The sequence below is a fragment of the Lepidochelys kempii genome, chromosome 3 (assembly GCF_965140285.1).
Source record: "Lepidochelys kempii isolate rLepKem1 chromosome 3, rLepKem1.hap1, whole genome shotgun sequence".
In the NCBI taxonomy this organism is placed as follows: Eukaryota; Metazoa; Chordata; order Testudines; family Cheloniidae; genus Lepidochelys; species Lepidochelys kempii.
Genome location: NC_136382.1, coordinates 132,603,240 through 132,615,659, shown reverse-complemented (window position 1 = coordinate 132,615,659; position 12,420 = coordinate 132,603,240). Strand labels below are relative to the sequence as shown.

The 12,420-nt window shown below is 44.1% G+C and overlaps 1 protein-coding gene across 1 annotated transcript in view; it reads right to left on the bottom strand.

Annotated features, from left to right (window-relative positions):
• TSNAX (translin associated factor X) overlaps positions 1-11,419 on the bottom strand; it is a 44,187-nt gene extending 32,768 nt beyond the window's left edge. The window contains exons 1-4 of the mRNA XM_073338082.2: positions 11,218-11,419; positions 6,653-6,760; positions 3,450-3,564; positions 867-997 (exon numbers count right to left, since the gene is read on the bottom strand). Of these exons, the coding sequence (XP_073194183.1) occupies positions 867-997; positions 3,450-3,564; positions 6,653-6,760; positions 11,218-11,233 (370 nt within the window). The 5' untranslated portion in view covers positions 11,234-11,419. The remainder of the gene's footprint in view (positions 1-866; positions 998-3,449; positions 3,565-6,652; positions 6,761-11,217) is intronic.
• Positions 11,420-12,420: the final 1,001 nt, after the last annotated feature.

Sequence of the window (12,420 nt, the reverse complement as noted above, 5' to 3'; positions counted from 1 at the left end):
GCTAAACCTTAGACTGGCTGAAACAGCAGGAATAGGGTTTTGTTTCTTTGTTTATTTGGTGTTTTTTTTAAAAAAAAGTCTTTGAGGTAAGACTCTTGTGTGTCCTCTTTCGAAATATGTCCTCTTTCGAAGACCAGCAGGACACTGAATTCCAAAAGTTCCAAATGCAGTTGGAAAAATGCAAGATGGCTGGATTGGTGGTGAGGTGCTTTCATATTGGTCCCGGGACTGCACAGCACTTGAGAAAAGGTACACATATTTGGGAAATCGAGTCTAGGGAGGAGCCAGACACTCCGGACAACAGAAAAGAAAGAGATTGAGTGCACTGACTGGAGACCCAGAAGTGGAACAGTACTGATGCATCTACTAAAGACCAAGTGATGTTTACAGCCCAAGAGTTTCTGTTGATCACTACTGCCACACAGACTGCCTAAATACAGTTGTTTTGCGTGTGAGAGAAGGATATAAAAAAACTGTGGGGAAACTCAACATATTGCATCCATCAGTGTAGCTGAAATGTTAAGATGACCTTTGAAACTGTTTATAAAAAGGCTGCCATTTACACAGAGATGTTGAAATGGATTGGGGGGGGAAGGGAGTTTGAATGGTTGCGCACAGTACAGAGTTTGTGCTTGATATTCATATCTATACAACATGTTTGCATATTTGAGTGTTATGAAATATAACCAAAAGCATGTTTTTTAATCTTCAAAAGGAGGAAAATCACAATCTGTGTTTTAAACTGCAAAGGGTGAGCCAAATTCAGCCCTTGTGTAAGCAAATGACTTACTGCTGAAGTAATGGAGCTGCACCTAAACTGAATTTGCCCTGATGTGTGCGCCCATCCTATTTGAATGTAGACCTACCTGGAGAGATAGCTCTGTGGAACTGATACATGTCTTCTCCTATCAGTTCTTGTGCTACTTGCTTAATTTTCTGTCTGACAGCTTCTAATTTGGCCTCAGATTCATTTAGTATTTCCTCCCCATTGGGGTCACTGCAAACACAGAATACAGATAAAATTAGAAAGTGACAGCTGTTAGAACATCAGCAAAGAGTTAAAAATACATACTTTATCTTCCACTAACCACCATATGATTAATTAGTGCGGTCAAAGTTAAGTATTATTTTGGAATGAGCCAAATTTAAAATGAATCTTTCTGATCCAGTGTAAGTAGGTGCCTTTGAACTCCATTGTGGATTCTAAATAATTGCCCTTAAGATAATCAACCATTCAAACCCAGTCTGAATAGCGTGCTGCTTATTTCAGGCTGTAGCTTTAACTATGACTAAAGAAGAAGTAACGAGGAAACTCATGACAAGGCTCAAAATAAATCTGCAGAAAAGCCAGAAAAATCTGAGGAAGACCTCTCTCCATACACAAAACCCACCGCATTTTGCAATACATTAGATTAATATAGCACAAGGATCTACTTTATGTATGTTTTTAGTCAGTATTTATGAAATATGCTACTAAGGAAACCTCTACAGTATCTTATCCACAACTATCATTACATTAGATTTTATATACAGCATTTAAAGGACAGTTCATCTAGTGTACTTTAAAAGCCCCAACAATGTACACATTATTATAGGTTTACATCTCTTTTTAAATTACTATTTTGTAGATTTAGCTGATACAGTAAAAGCGGTGTTATCCAGCCCTGTACCAAGCAGAAAGTGCTATAAATCGGCATTTTTAATCTTCACAGAAAGTCCGGTTTGTGCAGGGCCAGCAGGCTCCCTACCTGGCTCCCCAGAAGCGGTGACATGTCCCTGCTGCTCCTAGGCGGAGGAATGGCCATGAGGGATTCAGAGTGCGGGGAGCTTGCAGGGCTGATGGTTGGGGTGTCGGCTCAGGGAGGGAGTTTGGGTGCAGGAGGGGGGTTTGGGGCAGGGGCACGAGAGGGGTTTTGGGGTGCTGGATCTGGGGGGTGTTCACCTCGGGCAGCTCCCCACAAGCTGTGACCTGTCCCTGCTGTTTTAGGCAGAGGCAGTGCGCAGAGACCCCGGAGCTCCCAATGGACACGGTTCCCAGCCAATGGGAACTGCGGAGCCAGGGCCTGGGGCGGGGCCTGGGCAATCACACTTCCGCCTAGGAACAGCAGGGACAGGTCGCCACTTGCAAGGAGCCGCCCAAGGTGAGCACCCCCCAGATCCAGCACCCCAAAACCCTTCTCGTGCCCCAGTCACCTGCCCCGAGCCTCCTCCCACACCCAAACTCCCTCCCTCTTAGTTAACCAGAATTTTTCACTTACCGGTACCCCCCATTCCCCAACATGACAGATAAAAAAAACCTTTTACTGTAGTTTGGTTATGAACAAATGTTTAAAGATGGCTAGAATTCTGAAACTGTGCTCTGTACTGAATAGTTAAGACAGAGAGGGGAAGGAAAGTACAGACACAGTACAGCAAACCACCATTAGTACACTACTAGAAAACAGGATTCCATGCAAAGGAATCTAAAAGCTTACAAGGACAAAAGGAAGGATTGAACATTTAAGTACCTGTGCTGAGTCTACACACAAGCCTTCTTCCCCCTGAAAATTCCAGCGCTGCTATTCTTTGTGCAGCAACAGAGACAGAGCTAGTGCAGCAAAGGCTCTAGTGGCCACTAGAATGATAACCACCTCTGCTCAAAACAAGTCTGGACAGCATCAAGGTTAAAAAAATGGCAGCTGCCAGCACCTTACGTACAACAGCGCTCACACCATTACCACCACTGTGGAGCTGCACAGGTGATAACAACAGTGGGAAATTTTAGGGAAAAAAAGACGAGTACAGACAAAGCCCAATGTCTGAAATTACATATGTAATTCTCCAGATAAATCTTTTATACAATAGGCTGTGGCAAGCCTCAACTTTTTCCATTATTCTCCCACAGCACCTACTGCTTCCAATGATCAGGGCACAAAATGTAAGGCATCCTACAACTATGTATACAGACACTCCTTAAGTTCCAGCATGTATGGGGTTACAAGTAGAACCCAGGTTCCCTGGTCATCACATGGGTGATCTGGGGTGGGGCTATAAAAGAAACGGGGAAGCTATTTCAAAGGAGGCTACCTAGAACGATGCGTTCTTTCCTCTCCCAGCTTGCTGGAAAGGTCTCTGTTGGCTGTTACCAAGTGTTCCGTGTTACCCTGGCCCTGTTTTGGAATATTCTTTATGTTAATAAAGCCATCTCTAAGGAAGTGGACTTGACATGAGCTAGAGGCTGGTCCTTACTTTTAATTTCCTGACCGGTGCATGTGCCCACTGGCTTACATATCCTTTTAGAGGAAATAAAACAACACAGCTTGTGGGAAATGAACTGAGCCTATGTTTATCTTCCTTGATGTCCAGCTCAACAGAATATTGCATCTGTTACTCATAGATACAGAAAACTCTGCAAGGCAATAGTAAGTTTCTGGGTCAGCATGGAAATGGGAATTAATGTTGTGACTCACCTAGTAATCCTGTGAAGTAGGAATATTGTCCTTTTACTTTCAATAGTTATATCACGACTAAGTTTCACAAGCCTCTCATATTTATCATGTCTTGTGTCAAGCTCCAGTTGAAATGCTAAGAACAGAATGCAGATGATCACAAAAACAATTCTCATGTGTCGTCCAGTACAATAACATTAAAGTATTCTATTACTACACTATTTGTGTAACAGAACCATTTAATCTTCCATTATTTCACATTTGTATATAAAAAATCTAAAACAAAAGGTCACACCATTACAACGCTTTACTATATGTTACAGCAGGGAAAATACAATAAATAATAAATTTTTAAAGCAGTAAAGTCATTTTTATTCCTAATATACAAATTTATGGCCTGATCCTGCTGCCACAATGGAGGAGAAGGACCTTGTTTAGTTTAGCTTCATCATAAATGATATGACTAATTAGCTGCTGCACCCTTATAATGGGTTTGTACTAGTTAATCTCTGTTTCTACTCATGTCTCAACACCTCCTCCCACCACACTCACTCTTTGGAGGGTAGACACATCAGGAATACATGTTATGTCTGTATTATGAGTCTATGTGAACAGTTTGTTTAGAAATAATGACAATTCCTAAAGGATTAACTGTTACCTGTGAAACATTCAGAACGTTTTGACTGTGGTAGAGAAACATTTTACAGTTCTCAGTTTCTTTCTTTTGTTGTTTATTCTTCCTTACCTTCTACTTCCTCCCTTTTTTCTGACATTTCTCCTCAATTCATTTGTACTAGGGCTCTTACTTCTCTAGTTTGCAGCCACACACATACATTCAATCCCGCAGAGGGTGTCAAACATACTAATATGTGTGCCTCTTTCAATGTAACAAATTCATGATGAACAGCTATTTTTCAGACTGGAGAGACGTTAGATAGTGTAGGGTCAGCATTGGGATTAATGTTTATTAAATACAATGGACAACAAGAGGGCAAAGTTAATCAATTCCAAGAAATCTGATAACAGGGCATCTTTTCAAAAAACGGAGAGTTTTTAAATGTTCCCCCTACAAGGATTAGTAAATATTTTACTAAAAAGATTACACAGAAAATGCAATTGTTCTCTGAATATTATTGCGCCAAATTTGGAGAGGACGGCTTTTGTCTATACTGACAAGTTAATTAAGGGTACATCTGCACTCCAGAAGACAAGTTAATTAAGGGTACATCTGCACTCCAGCTGGGAGTATGCCTCCCAGCAGAAGACAGATATGCTAGTTCTGTTCAAGTTAGTGTGCTAAAAATAGCAGTGTAGCCAGTGGTAGCATGGTCAGCAGCTCAGGCTAGCCACCTGAGTACATACGGGGTGGGGTTCTGGAAGGGTTTATACTCAGGCAGCCAGTCTGAGCTGCCACCTATGCCACCCCCAGCAATTTTTAACATGCTAGCTTGAGTAGAGCAAGAGCACGTGTCTCTACTCGTGCTGGGAAGCACACTCCCAGCTGCAGTGTAAACATACATGCAACTTTGTGGTTCGACCAGTTAGCATGTTTCTCAACACAACTGTCTTTGTTCGCACTAAAAGAAAAATCATGTTTAACACGGCTAGTTACAAAATGTTAATCAACACATTTCCTAACAGGATGCATTTTCCCAGACTAGACAAGACCTATAGTCAATTATTAAAGTGTGAAATTGAATTGTAGCTCTGCTTTAAATGCAAATCTCACCACAGCCTTATTTGTAGATTCATACCTGCATAATGGTATTATAGGGGCCTCAGGGAAGGGAAAGGTATAAAGCATGAAAAACTAGAGGTCCTTAGTATCAGAGAATTAACAGTGCACAAACATTAACAGAAAATACAAAGTTTAAGTTCACATGAATTATTTTTAAAGAATTCTAATCACTAATTTTCATATAATATAACACAGGATACCATTAATAATCATGCTACAGCTGCACCATAAAGTTTATTTTTATTTGTTGACATACATACAAAATATCTAGTTTTGGAAAAACAACAATATCAATTACTGACAATCAGAATTCTAAAGAAATCATAGAAACCGTCTCTAATAGCAGCTATGTGCTCCCAATAATGAAGTCTTCACTTTACAAAATCTTATTGACCTTAGTTATATTAGTCTTTTATCAATAGATAATTTTAGATCACGCCAAGACACGGGTATAACTTTCTGATCAGATAATTTATTTTCCATTGCTTTATTTACACACACACATATTTCTGTTTCCTGTTTTTTTTTTATGTTGCAATGACTCCCCTCCCCACACAATTATCCTCTGATTCTTCCCTCTTCACAGTGCTCACCCCTTAAAAGAAAAGTGGAGGAACCTTGTTGAGATATTAAACCAGGGATCTGGATCACATCAGTGTGCTTTAATCAAGCCAGTTTCCTCTACAAAACCCACCTTGCAAGTGTACTAAGGCTTGTCGACATAAGAAAGGTGCATTTAACGTGATTTAAAAAAAAAAAAGAAGCAGTTGAACTAGAGCAAAGCCCTGTGGAAATACTTATTTTGGTTTAAACCAAGCTTATTTTGATTTAGTTTAAATTAGGAACAGATTTAAGGCTAAACCAAAATAAGACTCTCAAACCAAAATAAATGTCTACACATGGGTTTGCACCAGTTTAACAACTAAACAGGTTAAAAAATTTCTGCGTGTAAACAAGCCCTAGTCTCAAATAATTACAACTGTCTGCTGTGAGCAGCAAAGCTCTCCTTTCAAAGGTGATCAGTAAGATTAAGATTCTGTCATGGTATTTTTAGTAAAAGTCAGGGACAGGTCATAGGCAATAAACAAAAATTCACAGAAGTCTGCAACTTCTGGGGGGCGGGGGGGAAGAGTTGTTCTGGGGGCCGCTGCTCTGGGGCTGGCCAAACGCTCCGGCGGCAGTGTTCCCGCAGACAAGGCTATGGCCCTGCCTCAGAAGTCACGGAGGTCCATGATAGAATCATATCCTTACTGATCAGCAAGGAGTGCTGTGTCTCACCCTTCTCCTAACTAAAAAGTGACCCTATCATCTCTACCACAGAATTCTGCTGGCTTAGAAAGCGAGAGATCAAGTCCCAAATTTAGAGAGTCTCACTGATTTTAATTTTGTCTATTGACAGCCCTGTTTACCCCATCATGAAATATTTTATTTCCACTAACTTTTATTGTATACATTGTTATGATCTGGACTTTTAACTTTTACTTACACTTAAAAGACACCATCAAAGATGAAGACGAATTAACATTGTCTTTTTCATCTTTTCTTTGACCATGTGCGAAATTGTCATGCTTTCGTTTTCTGAACCCACCCGATCCTATACATAGAACACAAGAAAAAAAATGAGAGATTTAAATAGTATTTTTGAGTACCAGTTTTATAACTGCTTGACCAGATGTCATGCCATTCATTTCAGGAGTGTTTTTTAATATATCCAAGGTTGAATATTTTATGTCCATCCTTCCAAGTATCAGAGGGGTTGCCGTGTTAGTCTGTATCCACAAAACAACGAGGAATCTGGTGGCAGTTTAAAGACTAACAGATTTATTTGGGCATAAACTTTAATCTGAAGAAGTGGGTTTTTTACCCATGAAAATTTATGCCCAAATAAATCTGTTAGTTTTAAGGTGCCACAGGACTCCTCATCCTTCCAAGGTAAATATAATTCAACTCTATCCAGTTTACTATAAAGAATACTGTACGGGACATAAAAACTGAAGTCTTGGTTGCTTTGTGTAAACATTATGGGCTCCATTATGCTTCCATTGAAATCAATAGCATGCCTCCTCTTGATTTCAATGGAAGCCTGATGGGGCACCAAAAGATCTCTATCACTTTTAGTGGTGTTGGAGAGATCTCTCTCTCTCTCCTTCTACATATATATAGAGAAATAAAATTAGGCACGCACATGCGCAAGCACACACAGATATATATTATATAGCGAGATAGAGACAGATCTAGATATACACACACACATATATAAGGCCTGATCCCGGAAACCTTTAACCCACTAAATATGATGAGACTGTGCAGCTTGCGGGATTGATTCCATAGCTTTTGTAAAGTGTTTTGAAACCCTTCAGAATGAGTGGAACCATATCATTATAAAATTATTACCACTGTCGCACTGTGCCTCTTTCGCCAGAAAACTTTGGTCTTTGGAGAACAGAAGGAGCAATTTAAGAAGGCAATTATTGCTCAGTGTATTAATTTCCATCTCTTGTTGCTTCCCATATCAGCTCCCTGTGCTCTGGTCACTCTTAACCTTGTCTCCCCTCTCACTCATTTGTGTGATGTTTTCTCCTGGGCTGCTCTCTGGAGCTGAACCCACATACCTCTTCCAACACACCAAAGTCCTCACTCTTCTCTTTGAAATCTCTCCTCAAAACCCATTTCTTCTAACTTGTGTTTTACTACTAACTTCCACTTCTGTACTATGTGCTCCTCTTGTCTTCCCACCATCCGTGCTAGACAAAGCACAATTTAGGATTCACTTACTGCACAACACACATTGCCATATCTTCATTTTAACTTGTACCTCCCTTTCCTTATCTCCTTGCTTTGTAAGATATCTTCATTTTTATGTTTAAACGATTGAGGCCCAGATCCTACAAACACTTATATACCTGCTTAACTTTATACATGTCTAGTCTTGTTAATTTTCATTTTTCAAAAAGAAAGCAATTTTAAGTTACACACAGGATTTCAAATATTTTCAGTTTAACTATTTATTATCCCAAACCAAAAACAGAATGTGGACATAGTTATTTTCAAAACAACAAAATTGAAAAAATCAATATTTCCTTCATAACCCTGTCAGACAATTAGTTCAGGAGTCTGTTTTTCCTCTAACAGTTGAAAAGATCACATATATGACCTTTACAACAGTGCGGGGTGTGACGTTGCACTCCATATGCTTTATGAAAATATGCTTATGAATGTGAATATGATGTAACTGGAATATGCTTTATGCAAAACGTCTCTTGTAAGGTATCATTACAAAGCTTGTAATCTACTGAGTGTATCCATCCTATTTGTTGGCATGTATTATTTCTATGTCTGGAGTTAGGAGAATTAGATATAAACTTGTATTACTGATGTAAACATATTAAGTGGAAGTCATTAAAGGTGCTTCAGAATCAATGAACTGAAAATGGCTCTGTTTACTTGCAAACCTTCCTGTGTACATGTGGGCCAGCCCAGGAAGAATAGAGGCTGGGTTTCACAGGACATGTGATCATGTCACCTGATTCTGGAATCCATCTTAAATCTGGTACTTTTCCATTTAGAAGGAGGGGTGTGGACCCAGAGACATAGGCGCCAACTTCTCCTGGCGCTGGTGGGTGCTCATGCTCCCCCACCCCAAATCCACCCCTGCCCCGCCCCTCCTGCCCCCATTCCAACCCTTTCCCCAAAGTCCCCACCCCAACTTGCCCCCTCCCTGCCCCATTGGACTCCTTCCCTAAATCCCCACCCCCGCCTCTTCCCCGCCTCCTCCCGTGAGCATGCCGTGTTCCCGCTCCTCCCCCCTCCCTCCCACAGCTTGTTACGCACAAGCGCTGGGAGAAGTGGGGACACAGCACGCTCAGGGGAGGAGGGGGAGGTGAGTTGGGGTGCGGAGCTTGGCTGCCGGTGGGTGCAGAGCACCCACCAATTTTTCCCCGTAGGTGCTCGAGCACCCACAGAGTCAGCGCCTATGCCCAGAGAGACAAAAGGTTCTCGCATTGTGCCAAAGCTATAAAAGGGGGTGGAGCAGGACAAAGGCTGCCATTCATGAGAAAGCCCCTGCTTACCACCTAAGATGTCTGCTGGAACTAACAAGGACTGTACCAGGGGAAAGGATTGGGCCCAGACTTGGAAGGACTCTAGTCTGTGAAAGAAGCTTACTGGAACATCTTTGAGCGTGAGATATTACCTGTAATCAGTTTCTTCATGTATGAGGCTTAAACTTGTGCATTTTATTTTATTTTGCTTGGTAACTTACTTTGTTCTGTCTGTTATTACTTGCAACCACTTAAATCCTACTTTTTTATACTTAATAAAATTGCTTTTATTAATAAACCCGGAGTAAGCTGGGTGAGCGAACAGCTGTGCATATCTCTCTATCCGTGTTATAGTGGACAGACAATTTATGATTTTACCCTGTATATGCTTTATATAGCGTAAAATGGATTTATTTGGGGTTTGGATCCCCTTGGGAGCTGGGTGCCGGAGGCAGGTAACCTGCTAAGCAGTTTGCACTTAAAGCCTGCAGTTCTGGGGTGGGCGGTCCAGACCCTGAGTCTGTGTTGCAGCAGGCTAGCATGTCTGGCTCAACAAGACAGGGTTCTGCAAATCCCAGGCTGGCAGGGAAAACAGGCTCAGAGGTAATTTCAGCACATCAGGTGACAGTCCCAAGGGGGTCTGTGACCGAACCCATCACACAGGGATTGAAGTTCTGTGCTCTACTCTGAATGTTAGATACATCGCCCACCACCAGCTACAAGAACACCACAGGCAACCCATAAAAGGGATGGTTAAATGTACCTAGCACACAAAGTAAACCAGCAATCTGAATATTATAAAAAAATTTCATTGAATTTTAGGTTTTTTAGCTCCTGACTCCATTCCACGGTTGAAGGGAAGTGATGGAAGTGCTTTGTATGGATACCTGGCCCAAAACAGAGCTGGAAGGAAGCATGCTGACACATTGCACTATGACAAGTTAAGTCACCAGCACAAACACCACCCTCTTCTAAGGCCTGGTCTACACACAGATTTTTGTATTGGTATAAATATGACAGTTAGGGGATGAGATTTTTTCCCTGATATAATTATGCAGGTACAGCCCCTAGGCAAGATGCAGGTGCACCACTATAGTTTAGTGCCTTCATAAGCTATAGCAGGATAAGCACATTTATAACTGTGGCCACAGCTGGGGAGCTGTACTGTTATAACTCTACCAGTAGAGTCAGGGCTAGTCTACAGTGGCAGTGCTTTAACGTGGCTTGTGTGGTCGCAGCAGAGTGGTGGAAGAGAGCTCTCCCAGCTCTGTCAAAAAAAACCAAACAAACCAACCAAACCACCTCCATGAAGGGCCTAGCGCCTCCCAGCAGGGCAGGCTCCTCCACTGTCTACACTGGCACTTTACAGCGCTGGAACTTGCTATGCTCGGGGGGAGTTTTTTCACACCCCTGAGCGAGAAAGTTGCAGGGCTGTAAACTGCCCGTGTTGACAAGCCCTTAGAGCAGTACCACGCGCGTGGGCAGACAAGCCCTGAAGGCTCAGCTTGGGGGATGAGAGAGCCCAAAAGGCGACGAGCCAAGCGGAAGCGTCTACACAGCCGCAGCGCAGGTGAGTGCAAAGGCCAGGGGAGGAGTTTGTACGCCCGGGTTGCTTCTTTGCGCCCTCTGAAGGTTTCCTCCCTTTAACAAGCGGCTTCGCCACTTCTTTTTCGCGTGAGGCGCTCCGGCCCCTCGCACCGCGCCGTGCCCCGGTGGGCTGGCCAGGCCCGTGCAGCTCCGCTGAAACCAGACGCCCGCAGGGGCTGAGCGGGAACCGGCTTTTGCAAAACACTCACGGCCCTGAACGTGAGCGGGGCCGCCCGCCAGCGCGAACCCGGGGGCGGGACCCTCAGGGGCCGGGGCGCAGAGGGGGGCGCAGGCGGCTGCTTGCCCCGCGGGAAGGAGGGGACCCGCCGGGGCCTTCCCACCCCCGGGGGCAGCAGCTACGTCGTGATCCCGGGGACGGGGGAACCTCGGGCGCCGCCGCCGCCAAGCCCGACCGCGCGGTCACCTTCTTTGCTGCTCATGTTCCCTGCGGCCCGCGGGGGAGGCGGCGGCGCCCCGCCCCTCACTCTCACACACACACACACGCGCGCGCGCGCCCGGGCCCAGGCAGCCGCTGTCGTGTCGCCGCCGCGAGTCTCGAGAGCTTCCAGCCTAACCCCAACCCGCCGTGAGCCCCGCTCCGTCAGGACCCCCCCCCCCAGCCAGGTGCCTAACGCAGGCGCCTGACACCATGCCCCCACTTGCGAGCGCCAACCCCAAAGTGGTGTCATAAAGCGGGAAGTGGTCAGAGCGGAGACGTCGCCGCGGAGGGAAGGAATCGGCCTCACTGTCTGCGAAAGGGTTAGGCCAAGGAAACTAGTCAGGTTTCCAAACAGGCACTCAGTTGCTTCGGTAAAAGTAGTCCCACGTGCAGGACCCTCTCTGAGGTTCAATGAAGCCGGTGTACTATGGGAAATGTAGTTCTCTGCTGGGAACGTGGTGAACTACCTGGGGAAACGCCAGCAGCGCAAAATTCAAGCCTCGCATTTTCCTTTCTAGGCAGAAACTAGCTCAGGAATTGTCTCCTTCCAGGATAAAGACAGGCCCTGTCGCCTTTGCAACCTTTTAGTGCTTTAAAAAAAATTCCACGAATTAAAATATTTCCCTTTTACCAATTTTTTTAAAATCACCTTTTTAAAAACCTTCCGTCTGCTTTTGCAAAAAAAAAGAGACTTTGCTTTTTTCCCGAGGTACCACCAAATAAACAAATATAAAAACCAAGGGGAAAGCGAGAGTGTAAATGCATGCGTTGTGAAACGCATCGCATCCTCACAGAAGATCCGGAAAACTGGAGTACTATTGATCATGGTTACTCTAACCCATAGGCCCCAACTCCAAAAAAATCAGCGGGTGCTTAGCACCCACTGGCAGACAAGATTCCCCCAGCACCTCACGTCTGCAGGTGACCCCCTCCTTCCCAAGGACCTCCTGCACACAGCGGAACAACTGAGAGGGAGGGCCTGGGGGAGAAGTGGGGACAGGACGCACTCGGGGAAGGGGGCAGGAAGGGCTGGAGGCAGGGGGAGGTCAACCTCCCGCTCAGGTGGAGAGAAAGTACGCACCTATGCTCCATCCGCACTGTCAAATAACACCTGAGTTCTACCTGTGCAACCACCATGCAAAGAACTGCCTGAATGTCATCTGTGATACCAAACTCAGGCACGAGAAT